The sequence below is a fragment of the Scyliorhinus canicula genome, chromosome 17, assembly GCF_902713615.1.
Source record: "Scyliorhinus canicula chromosome 17, sScyCan1.1, whole genome shotgun sequence".
In the NCBI taxonomy this organism is placed as follows: domain Eukaryota; kingdom Metazoa; phylum Chordata; class Chondrichthyes; order Carcharhiniformes; family Scyliorhinidae; genus Scyliorhinus; species Scyliorhinus canicula.
The window spans coordinates 61,191,563-61,210,450 of record NC_052162.1 but is presented as its reverse complement, the minus strand read 5'-3'; the positions used below and the strand labels follow the sequence as shown (position 1 = coordinate 61,210,450).

Here is an 18,888-nt window from a genome sequence, read left to right as displayed (position 1 = left end):
CATATCCGACTCCTCAAACCTACAGCGGTAAAACACCTCAAAAGCTCATTGACCTTACTTGCGCAGACACAAATCCGCCATCTGAATCCCAAATCTGGACAAGCTTTAGGGAGGCTGCCGAATGCCTCAACTGACCCGCCAAGAGATGGCCTTCTCCCCATATTTGCATGGTGCAAATGGCACAACGCCTTATCAGTAGATAATAGATCAAATTGCATCTGCAACTTCTTTCTACTAGCCAGAAGCTCTGGGGTGGGGTGGGCGGAGGGGCACTCGAGTACCGTGCGTCCACCTCCAAGATCCCGTCCACCAACTATTGCCGCTCTTCCCTCGCCTCCCTATCCACCTACGACTTGTGCGAGATTATCTCACCACCGTCCACAGCATCGATGGCAACACCTCCTCATTCTTGTTAAACGCCACACTCAATTACTCTGACCATCTTCACACAAAATCACGAATCTGTGAACAGTTTCACATCCAAACACCATGCTGACTGCTGAGCCAGCTCCAAAACCATATCTACCAGGTGCAGAGCATGATCTGAAGTCACTATTGCAGAATATTTTGCTTTCCTTACCCCTTTATCATGGCCAATCCACCTAACCCAGACGTCTTTGGACTGTGGGAGGAAACCGGAGCACACGGAGGAAACCCCTGCTGACACGGGGAGAACATGCAGACTCTGCACAGTGACCCAGCAGGGAATCGAACCTGGGACCCTGGCGCTGTGAAGCCATAGTGCTAATCACTTGTACTACCGTAGCTTTCATTACCCCTGGCGGCAGAGATCTCCCCAACTCAAAAACATTGAGGTGTGATTACATGTTATGTATCAGAGAGAAGGAGCCTGCCCTCAGGGTGCAAAAACCGCCATGGATCCGCCCCACCCATCTCCTTCATGAACACCGACAGTACCTTCACTACCCCCAAAAGGGCCAACAACTTTGGTTTAGACCAATCCATCTTAGGGTTCATAACGCAATTCAAATCTCCCCCTAAAGTCAACAGGTGCGTGCCATGTCTGCCAACATCCCCTTCATGAATTCTACATCACCCCAGTTTGGAGCGCACACACTGGCTAAAACCACCAATAACCCTTCACCCGTACGGATGACATACTTGCCACTCTGGTCCACCACCACCTTCCCCATCTGAAACCAAACTCTTTCATTAATTTCTATCGCCACCCCCAGGGCCCTGCTGTCAAAGCCTGAATGAAACACCTAACCTGCCCATCCCTTACGACCTTTTCACCCGCAGGTGGGTCTCCTGCAAAAGCACCACATCAGCCCTCAAACTCTTCAATTGGGAGAAACCTATGACTCGCTTCACTGGGACTCCCAACATCTGCACATTCCACATAATCAATCCAACTAGGGGTCTCCCATCCCCCCGCATCGCTTCAATTTAGCCATTTCTACCGCGAGGAAATTCCCCTCCACCCCCCATATTTCTAAAATCAGAGCCCACCCAAGATGACAACCAGCTCCACCCTCCTGATGGGACAAAGAACAACCCCAGTCACTGTCAGCACTCTACTCCCCACCCACCCCATCCCAGAGACCATGCAGACGCTGCGACAATGAATGAACGGACATCACCAGGCAGGAATGTTCCCTTCCAGTCAGGGAACACTTCAGCAGTCAAGGGCATTCAGCCTCTGATCTCCGGGTAAGCGTTCTCCAAGGCGGCCTTCAGGACGTGCGACAACACAGAATCACCAAGCAGAAACTTATCGCCAGGTTCCGCACACATAGGTGCGGCCTCAACCGGGACCTGGGATTCATGCCACATTACATTCACCCCCCACCATCTGGCCTGGGCTTGCGAAATCCTACCAACTGTCCTGGCTAGAGACAATTCACACCTCTTTAACCTGGGGTTACCCCATCTCTGGATCTGTAAAGACTTAATTACCTGCAAATGCTCACGTTCTAAGCATTGTCTTGCATCTTTGAATTTGTCTATATGTATGTTTCTGGAACATACCTCTTCATTCACCTGAGGAAGGAGCAGTGCTCTGAAAGCTAGTGTTTGAAACAAACCTGTTGGACTTTAACCTGGTGTTGTAAGACTTCTTACTATGCCCAATCTCCTTTGTTATTGTAGGCTCACAACCAGACACTTCCTCTTCACATTTCCCCCTCCAAGAAACTAATTTATTGGAAAATTCCCATACACGTTCCCAAATTATCAAATACCTGTAGTACTTTATATCCACACAGATGCAGGACCAATGTGCCAGAAATTAGTCCACATGATTATGAAACTAGCCAGGAATATGCACTTGGTCTATCTTTTACAAGTTAAATTTATTGTGTTTAATAGCAATGCATCATAAAGTTGATGACTTAGTTGTTTTGCATTTAATTAGCTCCGCAGTTTTATATTTTAACCAATTTAACTGACAAACCAAATTTTGATACCGCTCTACTGAAATAAGCCATTAGGGAAGCTTTTATCACATTAACGAGACAATTTACAGGTTTAAGATAATCATTCAACCATCTGATTAACCTATGCTATGTCAGCTCATTTTATTTAAAATTACTTTACAGTGACCCAGTGAGCCAAATTAAAACAAATACCCTTTTAGATCAATTATTTGAATTAACCCCATCATTGAATGGTCCACTGCAGGTTTAACAATTACCATGGCCCCTGCCCCATCGATTGAAAATCAGTGCATCTTGGAAATGACTATAGTTGAGTTCTGTGCTAGCTTGACAGCACTCATCAGTAGTTCAGTGTTTGAGCATATACTAGAAGGTCTAAGAGAGTGATGAATTCTCGGAAGCATCAATCTACCGAAGGGACACTAAACTAATAACCCGCCTGCCTGTTTAAGTGCCTATTAAAAAGATGTCTCGCAAACTAGCTGGGTTGATTTTCAGAAGGGCAAGACCAGATGGATCCTAAGCTCTTTTCATCTGAACTAATCTAGTCGGTGAATCACTGGAGGAGGACATTTTCTCTGTGCACTGTGAATACCTATTATCAATACAGTTTAGAACCGCCCCGCCTCTACTGCGAGGTTTGTGGTAAGCTAGTTACCAGAGAGTTAAACAGGAAGGGCAGCACGGTAGCATGGTGGTTAGCATAAATGCTTCACAGCTCCAGGGTCCCAGGTTCGATTCCCGGCTGGGTCACTGTCTGTGCGGAGTCTGCACGTCCTCCCCGTGTGTGCGTGGGTTTCTTCCGGGTGCTCCGGTTTCCTCCCACAGTCCAAAGATGTGCGGGTTAGGTGGATTGGCCATGCTAAATTGCCCGTAGTGTCCTAAAAAGTAAGGTTATTGGGTTACGGGTATAGGGTGGATACGTGGGTTTGAGTAGGGTGATCATGGCTCGGCACAACATCGAGGGCCGAAGGCCTGTTCTGTGCTGTACTGTTCTATGTAGGAACTAAAATAAAATCAGAAATGTTGGTAATATTCAACCGTTCCCTTTTGTCCTTCCCAACTCCCTTTCTTTGTTTTAAACCTTCCACTTTTCTAACTTTCCCAGTTCTGACCAAAGATCATTGACCTGAAACACTAACTGTTTTGCTGCCTGGCTGGATAAGTATTTCTAGTATTTTCTGTTCTTATTTGACATTGCCAGCATCTGAATTTTTTTGCTTTTGTAGTAGTTAAATTAGAGGTCTTGTGGCGCAGCAGGTAATGCCCCTGCCTCTGAGTCCAAATTGATGGTCAAGGAAGGTGCATCATAATATGCCCGCACAGGCCTCGTATCAATTTATAAATCCTTCCAACATACGCCAATAGCAGGCGGCAAGAGCAGGAACGATACAATGTAGAAGTGTATTTTTAAAATTTGTTCACAGGATGTGGGTGCAGCTGGAACAGGCCAGCATGTATTGCCCATCCGTAATTGCTGTTGAGAATGTGGTGGTGAGATGCCTTCTGTGATGCACTTACAGTGCTGTTAGTAACAGCATTGCAGGATTTTGATCCAACAAGTGAAAAAAACAGCAATATAGTTCCAAGTCAGAATGGTTTGTGGCTTGAAGGGAAACTTGCATGTTTTCATGCACCTGCTGCCCTTGTCCTTCTAGGTCGTAGAAGTTGTGGGTTTGTAATGTGCCATTGTAGGTGCCATAGCAAGTTGCTGTAGTGCATCTTGTTGATGGTACACACTCCCGCGACTGTGTGTTGGTGGTGGAACAAGTGAATGCTGAGGTGGTACATGGGGTGCCAATTAAGTGGGCTGCTTTGTCCTGGATGGTGTCGAAGTGTGTTATTGGAGCTACACTCATCAAAGCATGTGGAGAGTATTCCATCATTCTCCTGACTTGTGCCTTGTAGATGGTGGATAAGCTTTGGCTATTCAGGTGGTGAGTTACTTGCTGCACGATTCCTAGTCTCTGACCTGCTCTTGGAGTCACAGTATTTATATGCGTGATCCAGTTCGTCTCTGGTCAATGGTAATTCCAGGATGTTGACAGGGGGAGATTCAGTGATACTAATGCCACTGAATATCAAGGGGAGATGGTTACATTCTTTTTTATTGGAGATGGACAACACCTGGCACCTGTGTGGCCACTTATCAGCTAAAGCCTGAATATTGTCAGGTCTTGCTGCATATATTTCTAAAATTTGTTCACAGGATGTGGGTGCAGCTGGAACAGGCCAGCATTTATTGCCCATCCGTAATTGTCGTTGAGAATGTGGTAGTGAGATGCCTTTTTGAACCTCTGCAGTCCATGTGATGCACTTAAAGTGCTGTTAGGACTGCTTCATGGATGCTGGCACAGCAACTCCGGCTCCCTTTGGGTAGCAGTTAGTTGGATGACTGGTGTGGATGAGGTTGATAGCAGCAGCACGGGTTTAATGTTCCTTGCCCTACCCATTTTGGGGGTCATGGTACTATGGGTTGGATCTACCTTCAGGCAGAGAACTCAAGAAAAAGGAGCATTGATTGGATTTCTGAAAGCAAAAATCAGTTTTTAGTAAGGAACTAACTTTTCAATAAAATACAAAACAAATATCAGCCATTTAAATAATTTCTTTATAAAACATTTTAGAAATTCATTCTAATAAATCACAAAACAAGACTTAAGTACAACTTGCTAATCCTTAGAACATACTGCAAAATGACAGAGCACTCAGATATACAGTCCCTCTCCCTGCTTAAAACTTTGTAGAACTGCCTAGGAACAAAGCATATCCAGTCAGTCAAGTTAGGTTTTATTCCATGGGCATTAATGATAATTTTATTTTATTTTCACATACAAGGTGTTCCAAAAATGAACAGGAATTCTTCAAAATATTAGTAATCATTTTCTGTTGTACAATTTTTGCAAAAGATCTGTAAATTGATGTTATTTAGGACACTTTAGAAATAACAATCCATGAATAACATCAGTTCTCAACTGTAAACTTTAGATAAATCTCAGTTGTCGAATTTCATCAAAAAGAGGTTCATTTAACAGGTATAAATTGTGAAATGATTTGGTTCGGAAAAGTGAATACAATATGCATTAAGAAAATTCTTTTATTCAGCTTACTTGCTAATTAAAAAAGCTTCCCTCTAATTTTCTCCACTTTCATGAAGTCGAAGAACCCTGCTAATGGGTTTTCAAATCTGTGGTGTCATCAAAGTGGCCACTTTTCAAAAATAGAATCATTAGCATTTCATGGTGTCAAAATGTCTGAAGCGCTTACGGCCAATTAACTTTTGAACTGTATTATCCAAGAGGTGTGAGAATGTAGGTAATTCCAGGAACTGAATTGCACACTGAAAAGTTCCATGACAGCAAGGTAATCTGTTTTTGCTAGTGACCTTTTAAAAAAAATGTTGTAATAAAACATTTCAATCCACCTACCCTACACATCTTTGCGTTGTGGGGGTGAGACCCATGCAGACAAGGGGAGAATGTGCAAACTCCATATGGACAGTGACCTGGGGCTGGGATCGAATCCAGGTCCTTGGCACCGTGAGGCAGCAGTGCTAACCACTGCGTCACCATGCTACCCCTTTGCTAGTGACCTTTTTGAGGAATAAATATGGTCCTGAAAAATGAAGCTGGAGAGCAAATGGTGGCAAACCATGCCTGGCACACAAAAGCAAAGCTCACTTCCATTTCTTATATTTAAAAAGATGGCTGACACATTTGAGGGGAATCATGATGTGAGGGAGAAGCAAATTAAGCGGCAGGTTGGGACCAGGTAATTAGAGTGAGAGGAGGCTTGTGTGGAATGTGAACACCAACATCAACCACTTGGGACAGTCAATCAGTCTGCTTCTGTGTTCCAATTTTTATGTAATTCTTTGTAATTCCGTACACGTTTCAGTGAAAGCAACGAGGCAGCAATCAGAATCAGGCCAAATAGGTACTGGCTGAGATCAACCAATTTAGCAGACACCAGGATTGAAGCTGAAACCTCATTAGCCTGTGTAGTTCAGTACCGGACCATATCTGAATCAAAGATCTTCAAGCTGTTCATTTACCAGATATTTTCAATTCTCTTTTCTTAATTTTCACTTTGCACAGCTAAGTAATGCATATGCAGATAATCACTGCATGGGTTACTAGTCCCTCAGGTAGTTCACAGTAGTCAAGATGTTACAAATTTAGGGATCGTTTGTGCCCACAGAATAAATAGAGCTTCTTACTGGAAGTTTTAAGCTCCAGATATTATTGTGTGCTAAACCTCTGCACTCATTAAATTATGAGCTTACAACACAAACAATATTGGCAACTCACCATCACCATATGGTAGCATGTCATGGAAACTAGCACTTTGTTAATTCTGACCTAAATAATATAGCTTGGGCCAATTAAAAAAGACACATTAAAAACTTTAACAAGCATCAGTGAGCATATCAGGCTTATTTGAACCCATAAAATAGCAGCAGCAGAATGCTGTCCATCACATCACACAGGTGGTATAAACCATAAAACAGCAGAAAGAATTCTCAGCTTTTTTCATTGTGACTAACAGTAGGTGTTACTGTTCATGTTCTTCACCCGTGGTGACACAAAAACAAGTAAATTATCAAGTATTAAAGCTTTGTAAAAAATAATTTCTCTAAAAATACAACTTTATCAATACAGTGTAGCTTAACCTGTACAAACTAGATATATTGTCTGAAATGTACTGCTAGATTGATTCCAGAGATATAAAGGAATTAAAGTACAACAGGGAGATTTTGTTTTTTACCCAGATTTTGATGTAAACCATTTTTTTCACGAAACTGGATCAGTTTAAACATATAGCACTTCTGACCTGAATATATGTTAACAATCTTGACATTTCTTCTTTTCAAACAAAAGTACTAGCACATTATGCACCAATTTTGCCTTCTAAACACTGAGAATGAATCATCCTTTCCCATGCTACATTTTGTCTCTTTAGTAAGGTGCATGTCGCTAACATTAATCCTTAGAAATAGCAGAGCATGCAAACTGGTGCTCCCCACTTGCCATAGATGATCAGGTAATAGAAAAATCCAGGTTTTGTTTTGCAGCCTTTTATGTAATAAAACTTCAACTTATCTGAAACCCTGCTACTTCTGGACGAAAGAATGTTCTGAAATGAGGTTATCTCTGCTACATGCTGCTGGAACAAATATATTCAGCTGTAGACAAAGATGGATTTGCAGAAGATTACCCAAATCGTTTTAAAGGCATTCATTCCCATGTGATATGGAACTAAGCTGCATAAACCAAGAATATGCCAAGCTCCATCAAATTAGCTGATTTCAGCTCAGTCAGTTATGGGTGCATTGACCTTTGTCTCTAAACTAAGAAATGGAAAACTCCGGCAAGGCTCCCACTCAGCATTCAGTGAGTCCTATTCAAAGTGCACTTGTGTGGATGTTACAAAGGAACAAAAATCAAGCTCAGTTCCGATACACAGACCACATTCAAACAGCCTGTCGTGACTCACTATCCAAATTTACACAAAGAATTGCCACTTAAGTGAGGGCACTGTGGAACTGCTAACGTCCATGAAACAACTACCTACTTTGCATGACCACTTTTAGAAAAGCGGAGATGAGAAAATGGGAATGAATAAACAATCTGCATGCAGGTCCTTCAGACACTGGAACTGAGCCATTGCACAAAATAAATAAAATCAGTAGTTTCTCAGCAAATGTTTTTTTTGTGAAGGGTATGTATGTATGTGTGCGGGGTGGGGCGGGGGAGAGAAAGAGTGTGTATAGCTACTATAATTGTTACTGCTTTTTGATTCCCACTTGCATTTCATTAAGATAGGAGAAATTGGACCAATTAAAGCTTTTACAGATGTTAGGAATTTGAAAAATAAACCCTGTTATGAGCAAAAAATGAAAACAAATGTTTTGGTAGATGTACTGTATTTATAATATTAAGCTGGATTGGAGGAGGAATACAGTGCTGTAACGGTATTTATGGGATAAAGGATGCTTCATATATAAATTGTTGCTTTTCTATTTGGCCCTCAGTAATAACTTGTCTCGTACTACTTCTTCAGCCGTAGAAGTACATCAACTATAACTGAATGGCACAATTTATAACCCAAGATTTGGGGGTTTGATAAACACAAAGTTGTTCTTTAAGCCCGTTTCCAGGGCAGCCCATATTCAACAAGCCTGAGGATTTCTAAATGTTTAATGGGTAATTGAAATCAATCTTTCAAAAACAAATCTGGCATCTACTTCAGTACAAAAAGGTACAGTGGGGTATGGAGTAGTCCCGTGATCTTGTTTGAATTGTCACTAAGTTACTAGTTCTGGAGGGCCTTGATTCCATCGAAGCCATTAAATTTCCACCGTTTTTCCAAACTTGCGCCAACTCCAGTTATCTCCTGTTGGAACACATGTTGTAGCCTTGTCAGGAGACCTTCTATTTCACTGGGAGAGATCTGCACAGAGAACAGACAGTAACAATAATTGCTTGTTTCTAGGGCAATGAATGGGTGATCATATTCTCTCACTAAAAATGACAAAGCATAAAGCAAACAGTGTGATGTAGAGAGTCTCCACAAATTTGAGACTCTAAGAATTCATGAATTAAATAAAATAATGGTTTGAGATCTTCACCGACTAATTCTATATCGAATCTTTATATATACAGGTCTGAGAAGACTTTCATACCATCAGACTAACAGTGTCTTGCACTCCACAACTCACATACTACCCTGTGCTGGCACCTTCCTTCACATATCTGTTCTAAGGTGCTCCAATGCTACTTTCTCTTTTGCAGGCTTATCCCAAATGTTCTAGCTAAGTTCCACTCATTCTTTATTTGTCACATCCAATTTCTAAAAAAGTATCCCCGAGGACCTACATGAAAAGTAGTCATAAAATTCTCCAGAGTTCATGAGCAACATCATTGAAATCTATTAGTGCTAAGAAATAATTGAATTTGTGACATCTTACAGACAGGGCAGTAAGCATTAATACATATTGAAAGACAACATTAGTAAAACAAGTCCAATGTAATGCAATACAAACAGGGTAATTAGCAGAAACAAATGTCTTGAATTTTCAGAAATATTTCTAAAGGTACAGATGTTTTGGGCTCATTCAATGGGGCGGCACGGTGGCACAGTGGTTAGCACTGCTGCCTCACAGCACCAGGGACCTAGGTTCAATTCAGATCTTGTCTGACGGGGGTATGCGGATTCCCTCCTGATGTGTTGGGTAAGCTGGGTCTGCGAGGACTGTGTTTACTGTAGCAGTGAGAGAGACAGGCTTCCAACACTTGAAGAAATGCAACTCGATTTTATTGAACTCTTAACTATCATACATACTTTAACTGTGGGTTGACATTATGCTGACTTGACTGGAGATCTGAGGCTAACCTGACCAGACTATCTTATTACCACATGGTGTATGTTCCCCACGGGCTCTGACTGTCTCAGAGGCTGGATTCCAAGAGAGCGGGAAAACTAGTGCCCTCTGGCTTTACAGTGGTCGTGTCCTGTCTGGTGATTGGCTGCTGTGTTCTGTGTGTTCATTGGTCATCCTGTGTGTCAATCACTGCCTGTCTGTGCACCATCATATACCTGTGTGTATATTATGACACCTCCTCACAGAGAATCAGGTACTGGGTTAAACTAGAAATACGGTGCAACCGACTCATGCTGTCCAAATGGTAGAGGTATTGAGCCTCACTGACTATGTGCAGTTTGCACGTTCTCCCTGTGTCTGCGTGCATTTCCTCTGGGTGCTCCGGTTTCCTCCCACAGTCCAATGATGTGCAAGTTAGGTGGATTGGCCATGCTAAATTGCCCCTCAGTGTTCAGGGATGTGCAGGTTAGGTGGGGGTTACAGGGATGGGACAGTGTAGGGGGCTAAGTAGGGTTACCTTTCAGAGGGTCGTTGCAGACTTAATGGGCCTAATGGCTTCCTTCTGAACTGTATGATTCTACAATGAAGGAGATGCTGGAGAAAACTCTTCTGCTTTGAGTACACTGTTTCTGCATGAAGCACTCCCATATCAAGTACTGCTTGAACCACAAGGAGATTCAATCTTTAATTGAACCTGCCCCATAGACTCATAAAATTATCAGTGTGGTATTTCCCAAAACAACCATTTTTGTTTTAAATTTAGAGTACCCAATTATTTTTCTTCCAATTAAGGGGCAATCTAGCATGGCCAATCCAACTAACCAGCACATCGAGATTCAAACCCGGGTCCTCAGTGCCGCAGTCCCAGTGTTAACCACTGCGCCATATGCTGCCCCAAATCGGCCATCTTTCAAGATACCTTTTGTTATAACCCCCACGAGAGCCATGGGGATGATCCAATTAATCTCCCTGTGAGCCTCGTGGAGTACGAGCTCCCCCGCAAGGGGATAGAGGCCCCATAGCGGGATTGTTAAATTCATAACCATAAAAGCCGTGCCAGGTAGGAGCACAATTGAATGGTTGTCCTGACAGGGATTGGGACTTTTACTTGCAAATACTTTTCTTTTGAAATAAACCTTATTTTGGCTGTTGTTTCCAGACTCCTCCATGGCTACTAAATTGGCGACGAGGATAAAGCTGAACTACAGTCGGTGCTGCTAACCATTTGGAGCACAGCCAGCTCTCTTCACAAAGGAATAAGGTTTGCACCATTTTGAAAATGTCGCTCTTTGGCAGACTCAATGCATTCAATGTGGGTATAGAGGACTTAGCCAGTACGCTGAGCTTATATGCTATTTTATTTAAGGCAAACACTATCGTTGGGGATGATCGGCAGATGGTAATTCTTCTGACTGCCTCTGGGGAACCCACTTTTGGCATCATAAAGAGCCTGGCGTCCCCCCCCCCCCCCCCCCCCCCCCCAAGACTCCAAGACATACAAAGAGCTGGTGGCACTCATGATAAACCACTACAACCCCAAGGTTTTGGGTTATTGGACAGAGGCACAGATTTAGTATGGCTGAGAGGACTCGAGAAGAGTCCGTTATCAAGTTTTTGGCGCGATTGAACAAATTGGCGTAAGTAATATGGCGACCCAACAAAAATTTCTGGTCAAGCCTTCGCTGGATCGAAAGAAGGCCATCGTGATTTCCCTCTCATGGGAGAGTGCAAAGTCCAGGGACCGCAGGGGATGTCAGGGATGGAGGTCCAGTGCAGGACATCCTCGTGAACAGCCCCTAGGACTGAGACCCCCCACCCTAATCACGTCCTGGTCTGAGAACCGTCGGGACTAGGCCCACTGGCCAAGGCCGACTAGAGCCATGCAGGACACCTCCCCGGAATCAACGGAGGAGGATCCAAGGCGGTGGGGCACTTGTGGCTGCCAAAACCACTGAGGAAAGAAACAACAGGTCAGCTAGCAAACTCGCTGTCCTACCCAAGGGAGGTGCCAGCCCACTGATGATGAGGAGGTGATGATGCATTATATTGCTACACCACAAGTTGTCCCCCTCAGGATTACTGTCCATGTGAGTGGCCACCTGAGAGAGATGGGGTTGGACACGAGGGCAGCAGTTTCGGTAATAGGAAAGTAGACCTTCGAGAAAATCAGGGCTGGAGTTCAACAGCTGGGTTTGTGGGACACCGAGGCAAAGCTTGTGACTAGCGATGAGGGGCCCCTGTTCATAGCTTATGATTATGACCCTGATTACTTATGCGCAGCAGCCCGTAAGGCTGCCTTTTATAATAGTGAGGGGCCCTGGGTGGAGTCTACTGGCCGTGACTGGTTACAACGCCTCCAGCTGGACTGGCAAAGTCTTCCAGATGGGAACCAGGGATTTTTAAGAAGTCTTGGGGAAGTAGCCAGAAGTCTTACAGGAGGTCCTGGGCAAAATTAAGGGGACCCTAGTCAAGATCTATGTGGAGCCTCAGGCCCAGTCGAAGTACTTCCAGGCCCACCAAGTTCCTTATGTGCTGCTGGCAAAATCTGAGGATGATATCAGCCAGTTGGAAGGCCTTGGTATCATCCAGCTGGTACATTTTGCTGATTGGGCAGTGCCGGTAGTCCCGGTATGATAACTTGACAAAACTGCACGCCTGTGCGGAGATTATAAATTGGCTGTAAACAAGGCCTCCCGTCTGGCCAGGTACCCAATGACGTGGATAGAAGACCTATACACGATGTTAGATGGAAGTCATTCCTTTCCCAAGCTTGACATGAGCTATGCCTACTTTCAACTGGAGCTGAAAGCCGATTCCAGGCATTATCTAACCATTAATACTCAAAGGGGCCTCGATGAATACACGAGGCTACCATTTGGACTGTCGTTGGTGTGCACAATATTTCAGCACATTATGGAGAACATCCTGACAGGCTGCCGCGTGTGGTGGTCTACTTGGATGACGTTCTGACCACAGGAGCAACCGAGAGGAAGCATCTGAGCAACCTGGAGGAAGTACTCCACCAGATTTCCAAGATGGGGGTCCGCCTCAAAAGTTGAAAGTGCGTTTTCTACACCAAGGACGTATCCTGTGAGTTGGGATGGACTACACCCAGTTGAGGAGAAGGTGCGGGAGATAAGGCGAGCCTGGAAAATGCAACAGTGTTATGGTCTTAGATATTAGGTTTCGTAAAGTACTATGGGAAATTGATTCTTGGCATAGTGACCATCGTCGACACACTACACGCAATGCTGCAGAAGCACCAACAATAGGTCTGGCTAGAGTGAAGCAGCAGTTAACATCGTCAGGATTATTGATATGGTTAAGAAGCTACGGCTCTCCTTCAGCATCCATCCGTCATTCTGGAGGCGCTGGTCGCAGACAATGGCACCCCCTTTACCAGTGTCGAGTTTGAATACTTTGTGAAGACAAATGGGATGTGTTGCATTTGCAAGACCCTTCTTGAATGCGCTGGCGGGTCAAGCGGTGCAGAACTTCAAGAGAGGGATGAAAAAACTGAACATGGGTTCCATGGAGAAAAGGCTAGTGAGATTTCTGTTTAACTACCGGACCACGGCACCTGACCAAAAATGTTTACTGCATTGAGAATGAATGTAACATTCACAGAAAATAGCGGGAATAACGGTTCTGGGTTTCTAGGAGGTTCATGCAAATAACTTACATCAAGGCAGCATTTCAAATTTACCTTGGCATCCAGTCGCTGTAGATAAGAACATATGTAATCTATGCTGGCTCCAAATGGGTGGACATGGAGAAAAGTCGAAATTATACCTGCATTAAAAAGCACACATTTTTTTAGGGCAAAAGGTTAAAAGGTGTAAACAACCACTGTTTCCATAAAATCCTGGTACAGATAAGGAAAGATGCACCAAGATTCAATACTGTTACTTAGAAAGACCACGGGCATGATTTAACGGAAATTAAGGGAACTAAGGAAATTCGGCATGTCCACACGGACTCTTACCAACTTTTTCTGATGCACCATAGAAAGAATCCTATCTGGCTGCATCACAGCCTGGTATGGCAACAGCTTGGCCCAAGACCATAAAAAACTTCAGAGTTGTGGACACAGCCCAGTACATCAGACGAACCCATGTCCCATCCATTGATTCTACCTACACCTCCCGCTGCCTGGGGAAAGCAGGTAGCATAATCAATGACCCCTCCCACCCAGGTATTCACTCTTCCAACTCGCTGGCCAGACTGATTCCTCAGCTGCAGCTGTACAAAACTCTGGTGCGGCCGCACCTGGAGTACTGCATGCAGTTCTGGTCACCACATTATAGGAAGGATGTGGAAGCTTTGGAAAGGGTTCAGAGGAGATTTACTAGGATGTTGCCTGGTATGGAGGGAAGGTCTTACGAGGAAAGGCTCAGGGAATTGAGGTTGTTTTCGTTAGAGAGGAGAAGGCTGAGAGGTGACTTAATAGAGACATATAAGATAGTCAGAGGGTTAGATAGGGTGGACAGTGAGAGTCTTTTTCCTCGGATGGTAATGACCAACACGAGGGGACATAGCTTTAAATTGAGGGGTGATAGATATAGGACAGATGTCAGAGGCAGTTTCTTTACTCAGAGAATAGTAGGGGTGTGGAACGCCCTGCCTGCAACAGTAGTAGACTCGCCAACTTTAAGGGCATTTAAGTGGTCACTGGATAGACATATGGATGAAAATGGAATAGTGTAGGTCAGATAGGCTTCAGATGGTTTCACAGGTCGGCGCAACATCGAGGGCCGAAGGGCCCGTACTGCGCTGTAGTGTTCTATGTTCTATGATCGGGTTACTATATCACATGGGCAGTGTCAACCCCCTGCACACATGGGCACTATTCCACAACCCCCAAGTAAGGGATTGCTGAGATCTTCCCCTTTTCAGGCCCACTCACGCCCCCTTTCGGTGCCCCCACGCTTCACACCCCCAGACTTTCAGAGGCCCCTTCATACCTGTCCTTCATCCCCCACTCTTCTTACCCCCCTTCCCTCCTTTCATTGGCCTGTCCCCCTTTGGACCGGACCCAGTTGCCACCCTGTCAACTGGGCACCCTGGCACTGCCAGGGTGGCTGTGCCAAGGTGCCAGCCTGGCAATTCCACCTTGGTACTGCCCAAGTGCCCAGGGGAGACCCAGGGCGTCATCGTGCCCTATGCCTGACCACCCAGGAGCCTCCAATGGCCTGGAAGACATCCCAGGTCCACATTTATGTGGCTGATTGGTGCCCGGCTGGGGTATCCTCAGCAAGGCCAATACATGCCGCGTGGCCGTCTGATCCGGTGAAGGCAGAGCTATGTCAGATTCTAAGCCGACTTAACTCAGATCGTGGATCTCGCGAGGCGTATCCGGAGGGAGGTCTTCTCTGAATTTACCGGCCGTGACCCTTTCCAATTCTAGCAGGACATGGCTGGTAATCACGCCTCACGCATCTAAGTTAGCGCTGCTTGAAATCAGAATACTATTGGTTATTTTATAAGGGTTTGGGCAGCCGAGTGGTTTTGGTTGAGTTCAAATTGAAGTAATGATGACCTTTACATTGAATTCGGTAAATCTATTAACATCCGGAAACCCACCAGAAAATTGTGAAAAGCAGCTGAATCATTGTAAAAAAACTCAACTGGTTCAGTAATGCCTTTCAATGAAGGGAAACTGCCAACCTACCCTGGCCAACATGCATCCTCCAGCCCCACATTATGAGGTTGACTCAACACGCCCCAAGGGCAGCTAGAGATGGACAATATTGTCAAGCTCATGAATATTATGTTCATGTAACCTACATCCAACAGTAAATATATTAAAACAAATTGCATTGTCCAGCATAATAATACAGGGAAAATCAACAAATTAAATAAATGACACAAAGAATATTCAATCTGATGGAAAGACTGGTCAATATTAACTCTAGTAAACATTCTTACTGTCACATAATCAAACAGGCATCAACATGAAACTAACTCAGGTGTCATAAAACTGGTCGAGGTTAGGCATTTACAGTTGGTGTCAGAAGACAGTTTGTTAAAGTCAGATCCAGTTCCATTTCCAGTATCAATTGGATAATAAACAGATTACAGAATCTGCTGGTTCTTCTATTTATTCACTTTTTAAAAGTAGATTTATCCCAGCCCTCTAACGATTCAGTGGATTAATGCCTCCCAAACCCCTGACTTCTACCACAGAGAAAGATAAGGGCATTAGGTTCATGGAACATCGCTACCACTTCTAAGCTCACTGTCAAGTCGCTCACCATCCTGGCTTTGAAATATATTGCTGTTCTTTTCATTTTCATTGGGTTAAGAATCTTGGTATTCCTTCAACAGCACTGTGGGGGTTTTCCTCATGTGGATTAGGAACAGAGGAATAGGACTAACCCATTCAACCCATCAATCCTGCTCTGCCAATCATTACCATCATCGTCGATCATCCACACCAATGCCATTTTCCCACACTATACCCACATCTCTAGGACAGTGGCATTTAGAAAGCTGTCAATTGCAGTTCACGAAGGTCCACACCATGCTTTCTCAAAGACAATAGGGATAGGTAATAAATGTTGGCCTTGCCAGAGATGTCCACACCCATGAATAAAGTAAACCAAAGAATGAAGATATGGATTTCAGCTCTGGGTTGGTATTGGGCTGGATGGATTCTCGGCCACCCGCTCCCGGTTGAGGGGTTTCCGATGCGGTGGAGAATTGTGCGTTGTGAAGAAAACAGGATCGGCGGCTGCACGCGGACAGTGACCCGGGGCCGGGATCGAACCTGGGACCTCGGTGCCATCAGGTAGCAAGGCTAACCCACTGCGCCACTGCCCTCAATTTAAAAAAAAACTCTCATGTTAGTTACTCTGTTTACTCACCGGTGTCTGGAACTCCTCTCTCTGACCCTGCCCCCTGAAGACTCATCAGTCAGTTCTCTCCCTTGTAGCCTCAGCTACCAGTTTCACCTTCTCCCAGTTCCACCTAACTCCCTATTTCCACCTACTCCAAAAACACTCCCACTCAGCTAAAGCAGCACTCGCATGGATGCGCCATCTGTAGTTAACTAAGGAAGTCAAGGATGGTATCAAATTGAAAGAGAATGTATACAATGCTGCAAAAATTAGCTCGACAATTGAGGAAAAAAGTAGAAACCAGTAAAGGATGACTAAAAAATAAATAAAGTGGAGTATTAAGGAAAACTGGAAAAAAAATAGAAAAACAGACAGTAAAAAGTTTCTACCTAAAAAGAAAAGTACCAGCAGTTGTGCAGGTTGCTTAGTGGGTGAGACTGGGGATTAATCATGGGAAACAAGGAAATGGCAGATTTTCAACAATTATTTTGTATCTGCCTTCCTAGTAAAATACATAATAAATTCAAAAAATAATAGGAAAGCAGGGGGCAAAAGGGAGAAGGAAACTTCAATCCATCATGATTACTTGAGAAAAAGTACCAAGAAAACTAATGGGACTAAAAGCTGACATGTCTTCTGGGTCTGTGACCTGCACCCTGCATCCAATTAAGGGGAAATTTAGCATGGCCACTTTACCTACCCTGCACATCTTTGGGTTGTGGGGGCAAAACCCATGCAAACACAGGGAGAATGTGCAAACTCCACATGGACAGTGTCCCAGAGCCAGGCTTGAACCTGGGACCTCAGCGCCGTGAGGCAGCAGTGCTAACCACGCATCCTATGATCTTAAAGAAAGTTGCTGGAGAGATGGTGGACACAATTCTCCCCAAAAAATAACTAAGTGTCATTTTGGGCAGATTTGGCGGGCTGATTCCTGCTGGGTGTTTGAATGCAACCCAGACCGGTATTCACCCATACTTAAGTCATCTTTTTGGAGTTTGGGGAGTTTCTCACTGGAATTTAAAAAAAATTCATTTACAGGCTATGGGTGTGGCTGGTTAGGCCAGCAGTTATTTCCCATCAGAAGGTGGTGGTGAGCTGCCTCTTGAACTGCTGCAGCCCTTGAGGTGTAGGTACATCCACTGTGCTGTTAGGCAGGATATTCCAGAATGTTGCCCCAGTGAAAGCGAAGGAGCGGTGGTATATTTCCAAGTCAGGGTGGCAAGTGATTTGGGAGGGGAACCTTCAGGTGGTAGGGTTCCCAGGTATCTGCTGCACTTGTCCTTCTAGATGATAATGGTTGTGGGTTTGGATGGTGTTGTCTAAGGAACCTTGGTGAGATACTGCAGTGCATCTTGTAGATGGTACACATGGCTGCAACTGCTCATCGGTGATGGACGGTTTGAATATTTGTGCAAGGGGGAGCAATCAGTATTCCTCCATGTTGAACACCACTTGGGAGGAAGCACAGATGGTGGCATGGGTGCAGAATATGCTGTGGGTGGGGGACTTCAATGAAACCACCATGAGTGGCTCGGTAGTACCGCCACAGACCAAGCTGGCCGGGTCCTAAAGGACATTGTTGCGAGACTGGGACCGCAGCAGGTGGTGAGGGAACCAACAAGACAGAAAAACATACTTGACCTCATCCTCACCAATCTGCCTGCTGCAGCCTATATCTTTAACTCAAGCAAAAGCAATGGCCTGTATCTTTAAATCAAACAGGAAGAATCCAGAAGGCATCAGTGTGACTCAGTTTGAATGACTTCGCTGGAGGCTAATGAATTGGCCAAATGTTTATGTCCCTGCCTGGTGGCCAGTGGTGATGTTTCTCAGTGTCACAACACTGGAGTTTGTTTCACTTTCAACTCTGCAAGCTGGGTGAAAGAATCTGACCAACTCATTCCTGGAATATCCAGTTAATTCTCACCAAAAGGCCACTGTGAGACTCTGATAATTCTCTCTCTCTCCAATAAAAAGGCTGATGTCAGGCAGAATCCAGAATTTGATAACTCTCTCTCTGCAAAAGAGAGACAGATATGCAAGCGTAGTCCAGAATCTGATAATACTCTCTAAGAACAAGCTGATCTGAAGCCAGCGGCCTCTTCTGGAAAAGCTCCGAGTGAGATATACTGCTGAGCTGCAAAGATCGTTATATGCTGTTTTCCAGAGACGGTTGCAATCTTCCAAATTTCCTTAAATTCTGGAAGATCGAAATATATTGGAAAACCACAAATGTAACACCACTATTCCAGAAAGAATACCA

The 18,888-nt window shown here is 44.4% G+C and overlaps 1 protein-coding gene across 1 annotated transcript in view; it reads right to left on the bottom strand.

The window, feature by feature from the left end:
• Nucleotides 1–4,991: 4,991 nt before the first annotated feature.
• LOC119952109 (ecto-NOX disulfide-thiol exchanger 2-like) overlaps nt 4,992–18,888 on the bottom strand; it is a 336,912-nt gene continuing 323,015 nt past the window's right edge. Inside the window, exons 17-18 of the mRNA XM_038775673.1 lie at nt 13,490–13,575; nt 4,992–8,852 (exon numbers count right to left, since the gene is read on the bottom strand). Coding sequence (XP_038631601.1) covers nt 8,715–8,852; nt 13,490–13,575 — 224 coding nt within the window. The 3' untranslated portion in view covers nt 4,992–8,714. The remainder of the gene's footprint in view (nt 8,853–13,489; nt 13,576–18,888) is intronic.